General features: G+C 42.3%; 1 protein-coding gene across 1 annotated transcript in view; it reads right to left on the reverse strand.

The window, feature by feature from the left end:
* The window catches only part of phgdh (phosphoglycerate dehydrogenase), a 100,151-nt gene that overhangs the window by 21,605 nt on the left and 57,479 nt on the right, over positions 1 to 21,067 (reverse strand). The window contains exon 10 of the mRNA XM_061236990.1: positions 10,933 to 11,060. Within this exon, the coding sequence (XP_061092974.1) occupies positions 10,933 to 11,060 (128 nt within the window). The remainder of the gene's footprint in view (positions 1 to 10,932; positions 11,061 to 21,067) is intronic.

Consider the following 21,067-nt stretch of genomic DNA (forward strand, 5'->3'; position numbering starts at 1 on the left):
TGACTGATGTTCAGCCCCTGATGTCTCGTATGATATCATCAGATTTCCGAGTGCACAAAATCGCATTTTAAGAATGAATTGATATAGGATATCTATGTCTTACAGTAAGGCAAGTGACCAATAACTTGCTTCTTTACAAATTATTGTCTGCTGTCCAGGTCCAGGATTTGCCTTCCTTTTAGGAGGCACGTCGCTGTCCACTGTAAGCCTGTGTGGGAAATTATGAAATGGTTTTAGGCTTTGAAATGGATCACGATATAGGGCAGTACTAGCTGACTGGATTGTGTAGCCTATAATATGACTTACTTTATTCTTCTAAGGTTACAACTATTTTACTGTTAAAGGTAGTTTGCTAAACGGGTAGACGCTCATAGAACTTAATGTGTTAAATAGCTAGCTAATTTGTGAAATAGCCTTCAGAAAATACAGCAAACTCACCACTGATTGTGATTAGGCGACTACGTTACATCACGTTCACAGAGAAAATGATGAGCTGTCAGCACAGAGAGTGGCAGTAAGCGTTTTCCTCTCTCCCAAGAGAGAACATAAATGAACGTTAGATTGACACTAGCCGGCCAGCTACAAGTGAGTAGTTGGCCATTTAGCCGGCAGCCGGTGCTTGGGGAACACTCTGATTATGGCATCATACAGTGGCATCATGCCCATTCTGAAATCTGACTTTTTTTGCATTAGAATAGAACTGTATCAGACAATTCAATTACAATCGAAGCACAGCCAAGTTATTTTATTGATAAACAGTTTTTCTGTGTGCAAAGAATTGGTGCATGATGCCCCTAACTATCAGTGCTTGGAGCCAGCTGGAATGGACCATATGCCGTAGCCTACCAGGACAATGGCACTTTATTTCCACTTCAAGCACTAGATAAGGGTAGCCGACAAACAACTACAACTGGCTGGGGCTGGATCAGTGTGTGGTATTTTTGCATTCCTTCCTTTTTTCACAATGCAATTTTCATTATGCTACATGTAATGAGTACAGCCAGACACACTTTGTCTGCCATTTAAGACTTATTTGGTATCTTAATTACCATGTCCATTATCTCTAGTGCCACCACGTGGCCTGGTATTATGTAAGATCATTACATCTTCCCTTTTCTGAACTTTAATTGTACAATTATTATTGGTTGAATAATAATTGATAAATAATTGGTATTTTACTCGAGGACATTGTGCTACAGGCGGCACGGATGGTGCAGTGGGTAGCACTGCCGCCGCCCTGCGCCTCACAGCAAGGAGGTCCTGGGTTTGAATCCCGGTCGGCCGGGGCCTCTCTGTGTGGAGTTTGCATGTTCTTCCTGGGTTTGCGTGGGTTTCCTCCGGGTAGTCCGGTTTCCTCCCACAGTCTAAAGACATGCAGGTTAGGCTGATTGGAGAGTCTAAATTGCCCATAGGTATGAGTGTGTGAGTGAATGGTGTATGTGCCCTGCGATGGACTGGCGACCTGTCCAGGGTGTATTTCCAGCCTTTCGCCCAATGTATGCTGGGATAGGCTCCAGCTCCCTGTGACCCTGTTCAGGATAAGCGGGTTAGGATCATGAATGAATGAATGAATATTGTGCTACAGTCAATCATGACCAATGTAACCGCTGTTACGTCCCAGTGTTTTAGGATGTATAATGCTGTTGCTTTTTGGCTGTTTTGGGTTGGGTACTGCTGTGCTTTTATGTTTCCCTATACAGGTGGAGGGGAGCATGCATTCCGTTGCTGAGAAACACACTTGGACAAAGAGGATGAAGCATCTCGTCATGTTGGAGACCGGACCAGATACAGCCGTTGCTTAGAATGCCGGCGGTCGTCGCGGAGCAACACATGCCAAGAAGAATGCAACTATATAGGAGCTGCACGCTGTCAAGAGCGAGACAACATCAATTCACATATAGCTGGAAGCTACGCCGCTTTGACCTCCGCTACCAACAAGTTGTCTGTGACTTTAAGAAGATCTTTAAGAGACCGAACTTTGGAGAAGTTTCACCCCGTTGTAGAACAACTTAGACGGTGAGACTTCTGAATAACGGACCTTTAATTATCGAAGGACATTATTAGTATAGGACTCTATTTAGCTTTGTAATGATTAAAAATTCTCTTACTTCTTTATAATGCTGCATACTGGTTACTTCTTTCTGAAGGGTTTGTGATAGTGAATGTTACGCCGTCATCAACTCTCTTTGTTATTGAAACATCGGTGAGTATCAGGTCGTAACAGATTGGGGGCTCGTCCGGGATATGAACATATATTACAGATTTGGCTCTGTTTTCGTTCATACCTTTGCTAGGCTACTTTAGAGAGGCTACGAGGTGTTGACTAGCTTCGATCTAGGTGTATTAAGTTACACAGTTACTGAGACTTAACGCTAGTTTGTGTTGTTGTCGAGGACCCGGCCCTAGGCCCTCCTGATGAGAGATTGACAGAAGATGGGTTAGGCAGGAATGCATTGTTAACCCCTCGCACACGCCAATGGGGTAGGAGTAAAAGCTCCCGTAAGAGGAGAAGTATATGGTACAAGATAAATGTACAACCGTATATGGATACTGAGGAGTCTGAAGTCAGAGGACTTAGATTCAGGGTTTTAGAGAGCAAGGCTAAAGGCCTGACTGAGGCCATGCGTAGAATGTGTTCTAGCATGACCATGGAAGATGCTGAACACGCAGAACGGAAAATTGGAGACCCAGGGAGTTTTGCATTCAAGGAGACGATAGATGTGATAACATACTTGGTTGACACGTGTGGGCTGGCTCCTACAGGGGAGGAGCACGAGGCCTGGTTAAAAAAACAGGATGAGAAAGACAATGAAGATAATTGGGAAATCAAAGAGCAGGAGGAGATTGAAAAATGTAAAAGAGATAAGGAAAATGGCAAGGACGTCAATACCGAAAGAAAATTAAGAGGCTTCAAGGGCCTCCCTGAGGATAACACAAATAATTTATCGAATAGATTTAAAAGACTGACTATAGAGGAGTTAAATGATGAATTACACTCAGCTATTAGCTGGATGACCTTTGTAGATCCCTTAAGGCGCCACAAAAAGGGGCACCTGAAGAGGGTGTTGAGATGGTGGCAGGCTTTAACGTCTGGCTTGCATGAGATCAAAGTTTGGAGGAAGTCAAGGAGAGATTATGAAACTGACACAGACACCAGTGATGAATAGGTTCATTAAAAACAACATAAGGGCTAGTGTTTTTCCACTCGTATATTAAGATGGTGGAAATTCCCAAACCAGAGGGGCCCATGAAATAAAATATTGGGGACATTTCTTTTGAGGTATGAGATAAATGTCTTCCCGCTTGACATAATGGGGGCATTTCTTATCAAAAAAGGTACACTTTTGTATGCAAAAAAGATATATAAAGAATAAGCTTTTAGACCTTAGAGCAGGATCCCAGAATTTGGCTTCAGAAGATATCTACGAGCTGGTGAAGAAAGAGCCACGCAGAACAACTATAACCAAGCTGGAGTGGTAATTATAATCTATATTACTTGTAGAAGTAGGAAAAGTAACATATTATAAGTTTACTTTTATATATCTTTTATTTCTCATTAGGGTACTATATAAAGTAGAAAAATGTAGAGAAGTTATCATATTTAGATAAATATAATATTCTAGGAATAGTTTCTTTTTAAATGTCAAGAAGGGGGAGCTATAGGATAAGGCTAAGGCCAAAGAGGATGGATATAGGAAGGGTGTACCTTGATTTTTAAACATCGTGGTGGAAAGGTAATTTAGAAAGAGCTAAGAGGGGTATATGTAACTTGCATGTGATTAGCAAACTGCAAAAGATGATATGTACACTGTAATCTGTATAACTCTATTCTTTTGATTGATTATAATAAAGTATATCTTACTATAATCATATGTGATAAAGAGTCTTTAGAGGAATACATTGAATACAGGACATCGATTACCAGATTTGCATCACACCCTTCACTTCGAAACTGGGCTGGAAGTTCAGTAGAACTTACCAGGGCTCCAGGACGTTCGGAGTACTTGAGTTCGTCCCCGAGACACCTCATTGTGAGGTACTGCTCGTGGGAACGTGAGGTCTGAGCTCGGCAAGGGGTCCGTGGCTCATGACATTGTATTCTGGTGAAATACATAGCATTTGCCTTGCAGTTTGTAACCGTATTTATTTTGTTGCTGTCTATTTGGGAGCGTGTCTATGTTCCCACAGCTCTATGTTCCCACAGCCCGATGTTCCTACAGCTCTATGTTCAGTTGACTTCACACTCAGCAGGCTGCTTGCATGGGACCTGAAGAAATCCAGTGTATGTTTGTGCAATTTAGACACAGTACACGTTCAATTATCTATAAGTTTTTAATGAACAAGCAAACAAGCGAAATAAGAAAAAAAAAATACACTATTTATGCAGTTCACTTAAAACTGGAAAGGGCTCTACATCAGTACTTTTCAACCTTTTATGTGCCAGGAACAGGCATCTGCAAGTGCTGTCCTTTGAGGACTATTTTGACATCTAAATATATAAAGTTCAGTTTCCACGATCAATAATAAACATTTAATTTTGAAAAAAAATTAAATGTGGGAACATAGGGCTGTGGGAACATAGGGCTGACCCCGTCTATTTCCTTCAGTTGGTAGCCCGAAGCATAAGTTGTGTCATTTTGAGTCGCTAGTTACTTAGTGGCGATTGTCTGTCACATTCCACTTGTATTCCGAATCGTAGGCGTTGCTGTGGTAACTGAGTAGAAGGGAGTGCTGCGTTTTCTTTTCTTGATTTTAAAAGCCGCAGGCGATAGTAGGTAGCGACCATGGAATTTAATCTGGAGAGGTTTTTAGATAGTCCTACCTTAGAGCAGCTGGACAGCTGTAAGAAAGCCGATCTCCTGGAAGTCGCGGACTGCTACTGGGTTGACATAGTTCGCTCAGGGACGAAACAGTCTATTAAAGCCTGAGTTAAGGAAGAGTTGCTAGAAGGACAACTGCTACCTATAGGTGCTGATGTCGGGCAATCGTTCCGTAGTGAAACTGACTCGTCCCCTGTTAAGCCCGAGTGCTCTGATGTTGCGCTTCAGCGCCAATTCAAGCTGGAAATGAAACGCTTAAAGCTAAAGGGGAGAGAGGCTGAGGTGCGCTTAAAGGAGAGAGAGGCTGAGGTGCGCTTAAGGGAGCTGGAGGATGAAGCTATAAAGGCTGGTTGCTCTGCTGGTAACAGAGCAAAGCCAGCTGAATTTTATGTGAGTAAGCACCCCCCATTCTGTGAGGCAGAAGTTGAAAAATACTTTTCCCTGTTTGAGCGTGTTGCTATCACGCTCAAGTGGCCAAAAGACGCCTGGGCGTTAGGCGCTTTCAGAAAGCGGACAACCAGACCTTTGTCGAGTTCGCCCGTGAAATGGAGAGCTTGTTTGACCGCTGATGCACCGCACAAGAGGTTGAAACATTTGAACAAATCCATGCTCTATTGGTCATGGAGGAGTTTAAAAACTGTTTACCCGAACGTGTCACCACCTACTTAAATGAGCAGAAAGTTACTTGAGCAGGCGGCAGTTTTAGCGGACAAATTTACGTTCACGCATTCAAGTTCGTCTGCTGGGAAATCTCTGCTACGTCATAACGACGTCACTCCTCAGAGGGAATTCCCTAGTAGGTCGCTCGTTCCCCCAAAGGCCAGTACTCCCGTTTCTAGCATGGGGCAGGAGACGTGGGGAGATAAGGGAAAGGTGGTGTGCCTCTTTTGCAAGAAGACTGGCCACAAAGTGGCTAATTGTTTGACCAGGCTGAGGAGGAATAATTCCTCAAAAGGAGTCTCCTTGGTGAAGACCTCTTTGCCAGTGCTGGGGCATGATGAGACTTTGTCGATGGAGAATAATAGTTTGCTTAAGGATTATGCTCCATTCATTACAGATGGTTCTGTGACTGGTGAGCCTGGTTCTCAGAGGCCAGTTAAAATTTTGAGGGATACTGGTGCGGTGCAGTCTTTTATCTTGGAGGATATTTTGCCCCTCTCTGAGGAATCCTCCCTAGGCACCAGCGTACTTGTGCAGAGTTTCGAAATTGGCTCGATCACCCTGATGAGCTGGCACAGGAATACCCTGACGTATTTCCAACGTGTGCAGTCACTCGTGCCATGTCTAAGCGACTGGCAGATGACCCCGATTCCTTTAGGCCTAATGGTGAGCTGGAGGAAGATAGGGTGGCTATTCAATCTGACCAAGGGACCAATTTCATGTCTAACATCTTTGCTCAAGTGCTAGACCAGTTAGCAATTAAGCATTGTCCCGCCAGTGCTTACCATCCGGAGTCACGGGGCGCTTGAGCGGTTTCATCAAACTGTCAAATCTATGCTTTGTGCATACTGTCTTGAGTTTGAGACAGACTGGGATGAGGGTGTGCATTTAATGCTTTTTGCAGTGCGGGAGGTGGTTCAAGAATCTTTGGGATTCAGCCTACACTGTACGCGGTCCTCTGAAGCTGCTCATGGAGAAGTGGTTGACAGTCACACGAACCTGCTTGATTTTGTGTGCAATCTTCGTTACAAATTGCATAGAGCAGGCGAGTTAGCGAGAGAAAACCTGAAGACTTCTCAAAAGAGAATGAAGTGCTGGTTTGATCGCAGGGCAGAGTTGCGAACCTTTTCACCTGGTGATAAGGTTATGGTGCTCCTGCCCATTACGGGATCGACTTTGCAAGTGCGCTATAGCGGCCCCTATCTGATTGAACGTCGAGTGAGTGACCATGACTACCTGATAGCCACTCCTGATCGCAGGAAAAGGAGTAGGCTATGTCACGTCAACATGATCAAGCCCTACTTAGATCGCCAAGCCGAGGAGGATAGTGAGGTGAAAGGTGTGGCACTGTCGAGTGTTATCTTTGCTCCTCCCGAACAGGAGGAGGGAGATGTGCTTGTACCCCCGAAGAGTACAAGCATGCCTACAAGCATGGAATTGCAGAGGAAAGAAAGATAGATAGAAACCTTTATTGCAGGGAAGTCCCACTGAGACCAAATTTATAGTTTGGATCCAAAGGGATAAAATAATTAAATAAATAAATAAATATATAAATAAATAAATAAATAAAAACATAGGACAATCAGATCACTATTCTTATCATGAAAGGCAGGTACATCGTATCATATCCATCACTAATTTCTTGAAGGACTCGATCAGGGTAAGGCAATCTAACTTCATTATATCCTGACATTTATTCCACATACGAGGTGAAAATGCGCTAAAAGCGCTATTGCCCAGTTCTAGTTCTGGGTGCCTCAAACGCAATCCAATCTTGAGATCTGATACAATGACTTGTGGTTTTGATGGACAGAAGCCTCGTCAGGTAAAGAGGAAGTTTGCCTAGCAAGGTTTTATAAATAAATAGCATGCTATTTTGCGTCCTTCTACAATAAAGAGAATACCATCTTACTGAACTATATAAAGCACAGTGATGTGTTTGGAAACCATCTCCTGTAATGAAGCACAATGCGCTATGATAAATTGCATCCAAGGGCCTTGAAGTACTGTTAGAGGCATGCCTGTACAGGACTTCTCCGTTGTCAAATAAAGGTAAGATTGTCACCTGCACAATCCTCTTCCTGTTGTCCAATGAAAAAGGGAATCTATTTCTGTAAAGAAACCCGATTTTGGTCTTAATATTTTTGGACAAGTTGGCCACATAAGTATTGAAAGAGAAATCATGATCCAGCCAGATACCCAAATATTTGTCGTACTGAACTTGCTCAATTTGAGCACCAGTCAATGAGGATAAGGCAGTATTTGGCATAGTTGTATTCCGTGCAGAAAAGGTCATGTACTTAGTTTTTTCAGTATTCAAAACAAGTTTAAGACCAGCTAGAGCATGCTGTATAAAGACAATTTATTCACAAATAATTTACCCCAAATGTGCCCTCAGGAGAGAAAACAATATCAAACACACTGCACCAACCCTGACCCTGGATGCCAACAAACTACTGAGGCAAATTCAACAACAATCAACAACAATAAAGACTCTCTCAATGAGTTTCAATGAGCACTTATTCGCTGAATTTAAATTGCAAAATAAGATGGCGACGAGCCAATTGCAAAACAGCAAGGGTGCTTTGGCTTGCTAACTTTCCATTGTAAAAGGGAGATTGTTTTATAAATAGGTATAGTTGGATATCTAAGTCACATAACTGAACAACAAGCTTTTAAGAATCGCCGGTAAATATAAAATTTGCTGGTTGTGCAAATCTAAAATTGTTGATTTCTTCTGCTAGCAAGCTACCTCTCCACAAATTCTTCAAGATATAACAAACACAGCTTGCAGCATCATGACAGTTTTAAAATGAAACAAAACAATTCACTGTTTGTTTATGTAGCTGTACTTGCAGCTGTATGTAGTGTCATACAGTTGCAATGAGCACTTATTTGATTCACTGAATTTAAAGGGCTAACAAACAACATGGCGATGACACAATGCTTGGTTTTGCAATTACCAGCTCGTTCAAAATAAAATGCATTTACAAAATAAGTATTGTAAAAGAACTTACATTTCAACGAGATGATCACCATTCTGTTCATTAAAAGAGTCCCCTTCGAGAAAATCAGTCGTCCATAGACTTGCTTCAGGCAAACAATGAACTCTCACTATGCAAAAAAAGACTGTAAAACTAAACTGAAACTGTTTACTATTCATAATCCAACTAATCAGGGTGGCTATATAAGATAAATAAAGGCATAAAGGCGTCACAGAAAAGCGCGTGGAAAGCAATAATACGGTCCCCAGTTTTACGTGTCGCCATAGCAGGATCCTCTATGGAAGCATAGGAGGCATGACATGTCTTGTTTGGAAGAAGAATGTCTTAGCTGTTGGTTGAATAAATTGACAGATCTAAAACACAATGGAAGCAAACCAGATCTCAATCTGGGGGCCAGGTCGGGCTCTTATCGCAACTTTGAATATACTGCTCTGCCTATCAGTCGAGATAAGTCAACCAATTGAGAATGGTTCATCACAGAACTTTGTAAAGAAGATAAACACCCCTCTAACAACAAGAACAACATAGTGAACTGCAGAGACGATTCACCATTTTGTGCATAAGCTAGAGAACACCAAACAGGCAATGAAATTACTCGTGACTAGTATTGGAAAGCGCAAGCAATTATAAACAGCCACATTGAAAGTTCTGAAGTGTATTTTTTTAAGGCTAAAGGTATAACGGTTTTTCAAACGGAAGTTTTGTGAAAAACAATAGGAACAGTCTGCTTGCTGATTGTTTACAGCCTCACAGCAGGGTGCAATAAAATAAGGTGGAGTTTCCAACATCATTGTTGGCTTAAACCCCACTTTATCAGAAAGATTGATGTCTCTTAAGGTTATTAAATGAATTTTGAGGTGATCAGTTCATTATATTTTACTAAATTAATAAATTATAAAATGTATGTAATCCCGAAGAGCCCACGCTTCCGCTAGGAGGCATCTGACACGAAGAGGCTAAGCAAAGCTTGTTTGACCAGGTTTAAAGGAAAGCTAACAGGTAAGCATATGGTCACACATCTATTAGTTAGATAACTTTTGGTATTTAGCTAATTGTTTTGCAACATGAATAGTCAAATTATTATTTGAATTGTACGTAATGTTAGCAAGGACATTTCTGAGTTGCATTTCCTGCTAGGCTATTTTCTCCTATTGCAGGGGGAAATGGCTAGCATTATTAGCAAATGCGAACAGTCTATTATGGCCAATGTGAATGGAACACTAAATAAATAATTGAAGACCCGTTCTTATGCATACAGTTCATGCTTCTTCATCTTCTACCAACTTACTCAACAAGTCAATGTCAGCACAGCTAGAATTTGCTGCAGCCATGTGGATGGGCAAAATTAAAAGCTTCCAATAACTGGAGGAAAGCAATGATGATAACTTGAATGCCAGTATATTACAGCATAATGTTATGGATGACTGCGAAAAGCTGTGATGAACAAAACATACGAGTGCTTACATTCAGCCCTCAGTTGTACTTCTAATTTTACAATTATACATGCCATACACCATTGGAAAGCATATACTGTGCACTACTAGGTGAAATAGGTCTCAATCGAACCAGAATGAACTGAAAAGTTTTTTACACAGCATAAATAGCAACTTGGTTGCTAAATGTGGCCACAAAACGCCTTTTTTCAAGACAATAAATGACTGAAGGGACATCTCTATGTGTAAAACCAATGTTAAGATTCCTTATTTGGTTGCAGATATTGACAGTACAATTACATGGTATAATTATACAATAATGCTTCAGTTTTTCACTGCAGTATCGAAAAACATTCAGACTATTTTCGCCTTATCTTTTTGATATGACAGAATACACATTTTTGGATACTGGTGGGACTCTATATTTGATTTACTTGACATGTATAGTCATCAAAACGAGAATACAGATTTAGGAGCAATGAATGTCTGAGTCGAGCAGTCTCAGCATACCATCGCCATGGCCACAAGGGTGCTTGTGCGAAGGGGTTAAATACTTTATGTTTGACAACCCATCCATCTCATTCCTATTCATCTTTTCTAGTCCATCATGTCATGAAATTATTTTTATGTTGGTCTCAATTGATCTCAATAAAATTGATCACTCAATTCAAATTAGGATTGAGTGATTGTGGTTTAGCTGGTAATAGAAGCTGAAATAATTTTGGATCACAAGTACAATATACTTTTATTGTTGATCCCCCGTCCCAGGTTCCAAAGTAATATTTTATTTTATTAATACTGATTAAATAACAAAATATTATTTTATTAACAAATTGTGTCAATCAAAAATAAATATTTTGAGCACACTGGAAATAAAGTAACAGACAGCTGCTTCCTCCTAAAACTAATCAATAGCGAGTTTACATTAATGAACAAGCAATTTTAAAGCAAACATTTCCATAGTTTCATTTCAAGTTTGCTGAGGGTGTGCAAGTTTAAGCAGAGGTACTGTACCATGATGCCTGCCTCCTGAGCCAGAGTCAGCACATTTACCAAGTTGGGGCTGTTCTTGGGGCTGTCCTTCAGAAACCCCACCATTACCGCTGACCCAAGGAAGCCAACTGAATCTTTCAGGGATTCTCCTGGTTGGGAAAAGGAACCATAATTACTTTTCAAATAACTCACAAATATCATTCAATAATTAATTTAATAATTAATAGATCATTATGAATTATACTATTATAAAGCTTACAAATATTCGCAATCTGGAGGTGACCAACCACTCAAGATTTATTTCTGATTGATCAAGCACATCTGGAAACCCCTGTCTGCCTTGAAATTTCTGCCTGTGAGAGACCTTGCCGATGCAGTATAACTACCTTGTGTCTTGTTGCTGTGCTCAGTCCTGCCATGGTGTATGACTTCTGACATTAAACTGTCTTCACCTTGGAAGCAGAGTTTGGCTGTTCCTCACCCAGTTTTAACCCTCCTATACAGCTGTTTCTGTTTCAGTTTCAGTTAATGATTGTGTTTCAACCTACATATTAAATTGATTATCATTAGCTCCTGTTTGGTATAATTGGTTAATCACACACCTGACTATATGCCAACAAAATCCATAACTTTGTGCAAGTGTACAGTGGGAGCAATAATTATTTGATCCCTTGCTGATTTTGTAGGTTTGCCCACTTACAAAGAATGGAACTGTGTAGAATTTTAATCATAGGTAAAAACACCCCCAAAGCATAAGGTTTCCACCTCCATGCTTCACAATGGGGATGGTGTTCTTGGGGTTGTACTCAGCATTTCTCTTCCTCCAAACACGGCGAGTCGAGTTGATGACAAATAGCTCTATTTTGGTCTCATCTGACCACATCACCTTCTCCCAAGCCTCCTCTGGATCATCCAGGTGTTCTTTGGCAAACTTCAGACGGACCTTGACGGTGTAGTGTGTTACTGATGGTTCTCTTCGTGACTGTGGTCCCAACTGCCTTCAGGTCATTAAGCTCCTCCTGTGTAGTACTGGCCTGATCCCTGACCTTTCTCATGATCATTGATATCCCACGAGGCGAGATCTTGCGTGGAGCCCCAGACCGAGGGAGATTGGCGGTGACTTTGTGTTTCTTCCATTTTCAAATAATTTCTCCAACAGTTAACTTCTCACCAAGCTGCTTGCTTATTTTCTTGTAGCCCATCCCAGCCTTGTGCAGGTCTACAATTTTGTCCCTGATGTCCTCAGACGGCTCCTTTGTCTTGCCCATGGTGGAAACGTTGGAATCTGATTGTGTGGACATCCATCCATCCATCATCACCCGCTTATCCGGAGTCGGATTGCGGTGGCAGTAGGCAAAGCCGGGTATTCCAGGTGTCCCTCTCCCCAGCAATGCATTCTAGCTCCTCCTGGGGGATCCCTCGGGGTCTCCGCCCTGTTGGACGAGCCCAGAAAACCTCCAAAGGGAGGCGCCTGGGAGGCATCCTGATCAGATGCCCGAACCACCTCAATTGGCTCCTTTCGACGCGAAGGAGCAGCGGCTCTACTCCGAGCTCCCTCCGGATGTCCGAGCTCCTCACCCGATCTCTAAGGCTGAGCCCCCGGCCACCCTACGGAGGAAGCTCATTTCGGCCGCTTGTATACGCAACGGTCCGGTGCAATGCCTGCATTACTGCTGACGCTGCACCGATCCGCCTGTCGATCTCACGCTCCCTTCTACCCTCACTCGTGAATAAGACCCCGAGATACTTGAACTCCTTCACTTGGGGCAAAGACTCGTTCCCAACCCGGAGGGAGCAATCCACCGTTATTCGGGCAGAGAACCATGGCCTCGGACTTGGAGGTGCTGACTCTCATCCCGGCCACTTCACACTCGGCTGCAAACCGCTCCAGTGCGTGCTGAAGGTCACGGTCCGATGAAGCCAGCAGAACCACATCATCCGCAAAAAGGAGAGATGCGATTCTGAGGTCACCAAACCGGACACTCTCCTCACCTCGGCTGCGCCTTGAGATCCTGTCCATGAATACCACAAACAGGACCGGTAACAAGGGGCAACCTTGGCGGAGTCCAACACCCACAGGAAACGTGCTTGACTTTGTGCCGAGAATGCGGACATAGCTCTCACTTTGGTTATACAGGGACCTGATGGCTCGTAACAACGGCCCCGGTACCCCATACTCCCGCAGTACACCCCACAGGGTTCCCCGGGGGACACGGTCGAAAGCCTTCTCCAAGTCCACAAAGCACATGTGGACTGGATGGGCAAACTCCCATGACCCCGCCAGCAACCCTGCCAAGGTAAAGAGCTGGTCCACTGTTCCACGGCCAGGACGGAAGGCACATTGCTCCTCCTGAATCCGAGGTTCGACCGTCGGTCGGAGCCTCCTTTCCAGCACCCTAGAGTAAGCTTTCCCAGGGAGGCTGAGGAGTGTGATACCCCGATAATTGGAGCACACCCTCCGGTCCCCCTTCTTGAAAATGGGGACCACCACCCCGGTCTGCCACTCTACAGGTACTGTCCCCGACCTCCACGCGACACTGAAGAAGCGTGTCAGCCAAGACAGCCCAACAGTGTCCAGAGCCTTCAGCATCTCAGGGCGAATCTCATCTACACCCGGCGACTTGCCACTGAGGAGCTTTTTGACTACCTCAGCAACTTCCGCCAGGGATGGTGCAGATTCCCCCGAGTCTTCGGGCTCTGCCTCTTCCACAGAGGACGTGTTGTTCGGGTTCAGGAGCTCCTCGAAGTGCTCTTTCCATCGCCCGACAATATCCCCAGTCCGGGTCAGCAGTTCTCCTCCCCTGCTTTCCCTTTCTGAGTCGTCGGATGGTTTGCCAGAACTTCCTCGAGGCCAACCGAAAGTCCTTCTCCATAGCCTCCCCGAACTCCTCCCATACCCGGGTTTTTGCTTCAGCGACTGCCGAAGCCGCAGCCCTTCTGGCCACCCGATACCTCTGCTGCTTCAGGGGACCCCCGGGTCAGCCAAGCCCGAAAGGCCGAAGTCGCCCAGCAGAACTATGGAGTCTCCGGGTGGCACCCTTTCCAGGATGCCGCCCAGTGACTCCAAGACGGCCGGATACTCTGAACTGCTGTTTGGTGCATAAGCACAAATGACAGTCAGAGCTTTCCCCCCAGCGACACGTAGTTGCAGAGAGGCGACCCTCTCGTTCCCTTGGTGGAACTCCAACACAGTGGCGCTCAGCCGGTGGCTTGAGAGTATCCCCACACCCACCCGGCGCCTCTCACCTTGAGCAACTCCAGAAAAGAACAAAGTCCAGCCCCTCTCCAGGAGTTTGGTTCCGACTCCCTGCTCCCTGCAGGTGGTCGGCATCGACGCTCGCTGACAAGCTCCCCTCCTGGGTCTGGCTCCAGCAGGGGGCCCCGGTTCCCCTTTTCCAGGCGAGGTAACTGGGTTGTTGTGTGGCCGTATCATGGAAGTCTTTGAATCGCTCTTAGTCCGGCCCCTCCCCCGGGACCAATTTGCCTTGAGAGACCCTACTGGGGGCTAACAGTGCCCCCGACAACCTAGCTCCCAGGATCACCGGGACACACAAACCCCTCCACCACGTTAAGGTTGCGATTCCTGGGAAAAGAGTCGGTGTGGACAGGGGTCTTTTATACAGCTACATAACGATGTAACGAGTTGAAACAGGTGTTTTGGGTAATGAGTTGAGATTAGGAGTGCTTCTTCATGGAAAACGAACTGGTCTGTGGGAGCCAGAATTATTGCTGATTGGTAGGGGATCAAATACTTATTTCATGCAAAAATACGATAATAAATGTATAAAATTTATATGATGTTGTTATTGTGGATTATTTTGTGATATTCTGTCTCTCAATGTTAAAATGTACCTATGATTAAAGAGATTTACATTTATTTCCGTTCAAATAATCAAATCAAATCAAATAGATCAAATAATTATTGCTCAATTAATAATTATTGTACCTAGAAGAATTGGGAACAACACCAAATATTGATTTGATTTTACTTCTGTTCACTCACTTTGCATTTTGTTAATTTATAAAAATAAACTATTAACATTTTTATTTTTGAAAGCATTCTTACTTTACAGCATTTTTTCCCACACCTGCCTAAAACTCTTGCACAGTACTTTATTCAAACTGATCCATAATCCCTGGTATACAAACCCATCACTGTAATATGAAAAACATTTTGCGCCACCATGCTTCACTGTCTTCACAGTGTACTGTGGCGTGAATTCAGTAACCGGGGTCGTCTGGCGTACTGTTGACGACCACTAGACCCGAAAAGAACAATTTTACACAGAATGTTACACCATTTCTCTTTGGACCAATCGATGTGTTCCTTGCCAAATTTTTTTCAACAATGGTGCTTTACGGGAGCTTCTGTTGTAGATCATCTTTGATCTTTCTGGAGCTGATGAATGGCTGAATCTTTGCCATTCTGACTATTCTTCGATCCCTTTTAAAAGTAGTTTGCCCGTTTTCTTCCGCTTGTTTCGTTTCTTTGTTGCCATTTTAAAGCATTTGAGATCATTTTAGCTGAGCGTCCTATAATTTGCTGCACTTATTTATACGTTGTCCCCTATCCAATCAACTTTTTAATCGAATGACGTTGTTCCGCCGAACAACGTTTGGAATGGCCCATTTTACTTAGCAATTCAGAAGGAAATATATTTTATAACAATGTGTGAAATATTTACGTCCCTACTTCCTTAATAAAGGACACTTAATGACACCTGTTTTTTCACAGAATGAATGAATTCTCTAATTAAACTCCACACTGCTATTATTTTGAACAGGCCCCTTTCAATGAATGAGTCAATTACTCAGAACAAGCAGCGTGCATGTCATGACAGTTGGATCTGTTATTTTTCTATTACTTTACTTGTAGATGTAGTAGTGTATTTGCCATGCAGAAATATCACTACTACTAATAACAGTGGTTCATCATGTTACTGATGTTGTGCTGCTACTTTATTGAACACAACTGAATATTCTGCTTTGTGTCAGCCCGAAGTTTGCTCTTTGTGACAGATTTAACAGTCTAATGTTAGCTAGGTAACTGGATAGTGACTCAACTGTTGCTATTTCAGGGAGGTAAATCAAGGAACCCTTCCAAAACTGGTACATGCACTGAAATAAAAACAATTGTTCCTGGTTTTTATCCTTATCCACCTAACTCCGTAATTCTGTTCCACAATATCCCACCTGAGCATCTGAATGTCTTCATAAATAAATAAATGCTCAAAATGAGGACATAAATACCAGCATTGTAAATAGTTATTTGGTGCAGTGTGTTCTGGGAAATAACTGTAGAAAGAACGAGGTTTAATAGTTGTGCCATTCATGAGTAGACATTCTAAACTTGTGTTCTAATCACACCGGTGTGACCGTACACTTCAGGGACCAGAGAAACAGATTTGATAACTTATACAGTGAGCATTTTTAAATGGGAAACGGCTTGGCTGCATCGAGATGGCAAAGTATGGAGATAGATGAGTCTCAATATTATTCACAAATGTGCGTAACATGATCCACAAATAAGAGAATGATTCACAAATGTGTTTTATATATCCACATGACATTACATGACATGCTTTTATCCAAAGCAACTTACAGTTGATTAGACTAAGCAGGAGACAATCCTCCCCTGAAGCAATGCAGGGTTAAGGGCCTTGTTCAAGGGGCCAACGGCTGTGCAGATCTTATTGTGGCTACACCGGGGATCGAACCATCGACCTTGCGGGTTCCAGTGATGTACCTTAACCACTACACCAGGTTGCCATATACAAATATATCTCAGCTTGTGTCTTCTGATTTGTACAAATGCATACATATGCGTACATGAAGGGCAAAAATACATCTCAAAATTTTTGCAATAACGCAGTCTCAAATGTAAAATCTGCATTTGCAGATTAAATGAGACGTGTGCATTCAATGGCGTGAGTTCTAAGTTTCCTTTATTTTTTATTTTGAGACTTTACTTTTACAGTTCCTGTGCAATCCACACACAAATAGCTATCGATCCAGAAATGTGGCAAGCTGTGTATGGAACTCCAAAAGGGTCAAAATTCACCAGGTTTTCGCCATGGTCCCTTTGCTCAGATGGCTAAAGTGCTTAAATAAGACTAGTAAATAAGAATATGACTAGATATCTAGCTTGATGTTTTAATATGCGTTTAACAATGGCAGTTTGTTAGCTGACGTGACCAGCTGGCTCGGTGTGCAAGTGTTAGAAGTAATGTTAATTCAGTTAAAATATACAGCTAGCTCGCTATGAACAAAATAAATGCTAGGCTGCATCGCTTTAGGCTCTGTTACACACACATATATCAAAATAGCAACCTAGATACCTAGGACTACGGTCTTATTTAAGCGCGCTAGCCATCTGAGCAAAGGAACCATGGAAAAAATCTGTTGAATTTTGAACCTTTTGGGGTTCCATACACATTTGCTAATCAATAGCTATTTGTGTGTGGATTGCACAGGAAGGAATGTCTCTGAGACTGGGTTATTGTAAAAAAGAATTTTGAGATGTATTTTTGCCCTTTATATACAAATATATGCATTTGCACAAAGATGAGAGATATTTGTGTGGATATACAAAACACATTTGTGAAACGTCTCTTATTTGAGGATCATGTTACGTGCATTTGTGAATAATATTCAGACTAATCTCTCTCCATAGCAAAGCCTGTCTCTGAATTATACTGAAGCTTATCTGCATATTGCAGTAAGTGCTGGGTAGATTTTTGTGACAGAAAGGAATTGTGAATGCAAGCTTAAAAAGTATAAAATACTGTACATAAGCGAGCTTGTTTAGTTTTATAGTACATATTCACTGAAACACGGATGAAGTGAATGGATAGGCTATCCTACGTCAGAGATTTGTTTGGATTACAACTCAGTGGGGATACTGCTTCTTCCACAGTTACGGTAACCTCACTGACAGGCTCATCAAAGAGTTAAACTTTGCAATGTAGGCCTACCAATACAAAGATTTGATTTCCGCTCCTCTGTTGTTCAGTTTGCTGCTGAATAGCGGGTCAGACACATTCCCACTTAGACTATTGTCAAAGGAATGTTTTCAACATCTTGTAGAATCCATACCACAAAGAATTGAAGCTGTTTTGAGAACAAAGGGAGGCCCTACCCATTATTAGTATAGTGTTCTGAATAAAGTGCTCAATGAGTGTATATCTAGTGTTGTCATGGTCAATATATCTGTTAAATGCAATATATTTTGGAAGTACAACAAGCTATTGACATAGCCATGTTACATAAAAGTTGCCAATTGTTGTTTGCTATTGTAGCTCTAAGCATGTCTTGCATTCGTTATTTTTATTGGCATTTGGCAGACGCTCTTATCCAGAGCAATGTACAGTTGATTAGACTAAGCAGGAGACAATCCTCCCCTGGAGCAATGCAGGGTTGAGGGCCTTGCTCAAGGGCCCAACGGCCGTGCGGATCTTATTGTGGATCTTATTGTGATTCGAATCACCGACCTTGCGAGTCCCAGTCATTTACCTTCACCACTATGCTACAGGCATTCAAAAGCAAGGGCAGTGACGTATAATCCAGCATCTGCTTTTTCTCTATCTAGCTAACGTATATTCAAGTTGTTTCAGTCCCAATACCTTTCTACCAAAAAAATCTACCCTGTACTACAATATGCAAGTAAGCTTTGTGTAATTCAAAGGCACAGTTTGCCATCTTGATGGGCTACAGCCAAGCTACACGTGTTCCATACTGCAATGTATTTGGAACTAGCATTATGGACTGTACAAACTCTGTACAAACATTAACTTAACATTAAAGTAAACAAATGTTTGTTATACAACTAGCTGATGTTGTCTTGCAAAGCTGGACAGGGATGCAATGTTACAAGAGACCAGAAAATAATGTTATTGTTCATTTTTGGCAGTGGTTTTAAGGTCTTGGGAACTCGTGAGGGATAAAGTGAGGTTTCAGATCAGTTTTCTGAGTAGCTATGGCCCACTATTTGCATTTGTAGTGCAAATAAATTAGGATTGAAAGAAAGGGTTTTATTGCACAACAGACCGCAACAACTGTGATTGGTCCGCTTGGTAGCATCGATTATGCATTTCCAGCTGCTTTGCCATTGATCAGTTTCAGTCGCCTGTGGCTGTGTCTGAAACTGAAGTCACTTGACTTGATGCCTTATTGTCTGATTAGGAATCTGTCCTTCAAAGGCGATTTCGGAGGTTCCTTTGCAGCACACGTTTGAGACAGACATTGAAGGCAGAAAGATGTCAGAGTGAAAGTAAAGTGATTACATGATGTGTAATTACAAGCAATTTAGCTGGCTAGCTCACAGAGGCTTAAAACATTACATATATAATTTCAGTGTGAAAAAGTGTAACTAAAACAAAATGTTGAGATCGTTGTTTACTTGCACTTGTAGAAAAGCTCTTTTACAGTTCTTTACAAACTCCACTGTTTTCAGCTGCCATTCATTTAACGGAAGTAAGAATCATACAGTTAATCGCAAATGATTTTGGGATATAATGCCCGGTAAAAACTAGCTTTTGGCGGTGTAATTGCAGAGCAACGGAGACACCCCAGCGCACAAGTATAAATTCTCACAACGGCGTAGGCCACTTGTGTAGGCTATGCCATAGGCTCTGCATTGAATCTACTTTAATCTAAGTATAAATCAGGCTTAAGACATTTTTGCTGGAGCGAACGACTCAGAGCCTATGAGGCGGTAGTTGCCTTCTATACTATATACACTTGATTGATTACACTTTTTTCTTTTTCTTTTTTTTCACTGTACTGTGTGTCCCTGTATTTGTGTCAGATTCTGATTCCCTTGGGTGTCTTGAAGGGCACTTTAGAAATAAAATGTATTATTATAATTAGTATTACTTGACTAATCAGAAACGGTTGAGAAGCCAACTGTCCAATTACTTTTGGTCCCCTAAAATGGAGGGATTATGAATAAAAAGGATGCAATTCCTACATGGATTACCTGATATGGATGTAAATACCCACCAATTAATGGTGAGTCTGCATTGTAACCTCCTTATTCATTTCATTTACCACTACCACTGACCAAATACTGCACAGTATGTACACTCTACCACACAAAAGTTTGGGGTCACTTAGAAATGTCCTTATTCTTGAAAGATTAAAATAACATTAAATTGATCAGAAATACAGTCTAGACATTGTTAATGTGGTAAATGACTATTATAGCCGGAAACGGCTGATTTTTAATGGAATACAGTATAGGAGTACAGAGGCCCATTTTCAGCAACCATCACTTTCAATGGCACATTGTGTTAGCTAATCCAAGTTTATCATGTTAAAAGGCTAATTGATCAGTAGACAACCATTGTGCAATTATGTTCAACACAGCTGAAAACCTTTGTGCTGATTAGAGAAGCAATAAAATTGGCCTTTGTGAGGCTAGTTGAGTATCTGGAGCATCAACATTTAGTCTCAAAATGGCCAGAAAAAAAGAACTTTCTTCTGAAACTCCTCAGTCTATTCTTGTTCTGAGAAATATAAAGGCTCTTCTATGCCAAGAAACTGAAGATCTCATACAACAGCATGTACTACTCCCTTCACAAAACTGCCAGGCTCTCACCAGAATAGAAGGAGAAGTGGGAGGCCCCAGTGCACAACTGAGCAAGAGGACAAGTACATCAGAGTCTAGTTTGAGAAACAGATGCCTCACAGGTCCTAAACTGGCAGCTTCATGAAATGGTACCTGCAAACACCTGTCTCAATGTCAACAGTGAAGAGGCAACTCCAGAATGCTGGCCTTTGAGGCAGAGTAGCAAAGAAAAAGCCATACCTGAGACTGGCCAATAAAAGGAAAATATTTAAATGGGCAAAAGAACACAGACATTGGACAGACAAAGATTGGAAAAAAGTGTTATGGACAGACAAATCAAAAAAAAAGTTTGAGGTGTTTGTATCATACAGAAGAACATTTGTGAAACGCAGAACAAATGAAGATGCTGGAAGAGTGCTTGACACCATCTCACCCAAAGCACAGCTCCAAACTATGCAAGAACTATTTAGGGAAGAAGCAGTCAGCTGGTATTCTGTCTACAATGGAGTGGCCAGCACAGTCACCAGGGGCCCCATTTATAAAACTGTGCGCAGGATTCACGTCAAAAGGTTCCGTACGCTTGAAACC

This window comes from Conger conger, chromosome 3, assembly GCF_963514075.1.
Source record: "Conger conger chromosome 3, fConCon1.1, whole genome shotgun sequence".
Taxonomy (NCBI): Eukaryota; Metazoa; Chordata; class Actinopteri; order Anguilliformes; family Congridae; genus Conger; species Conger conger.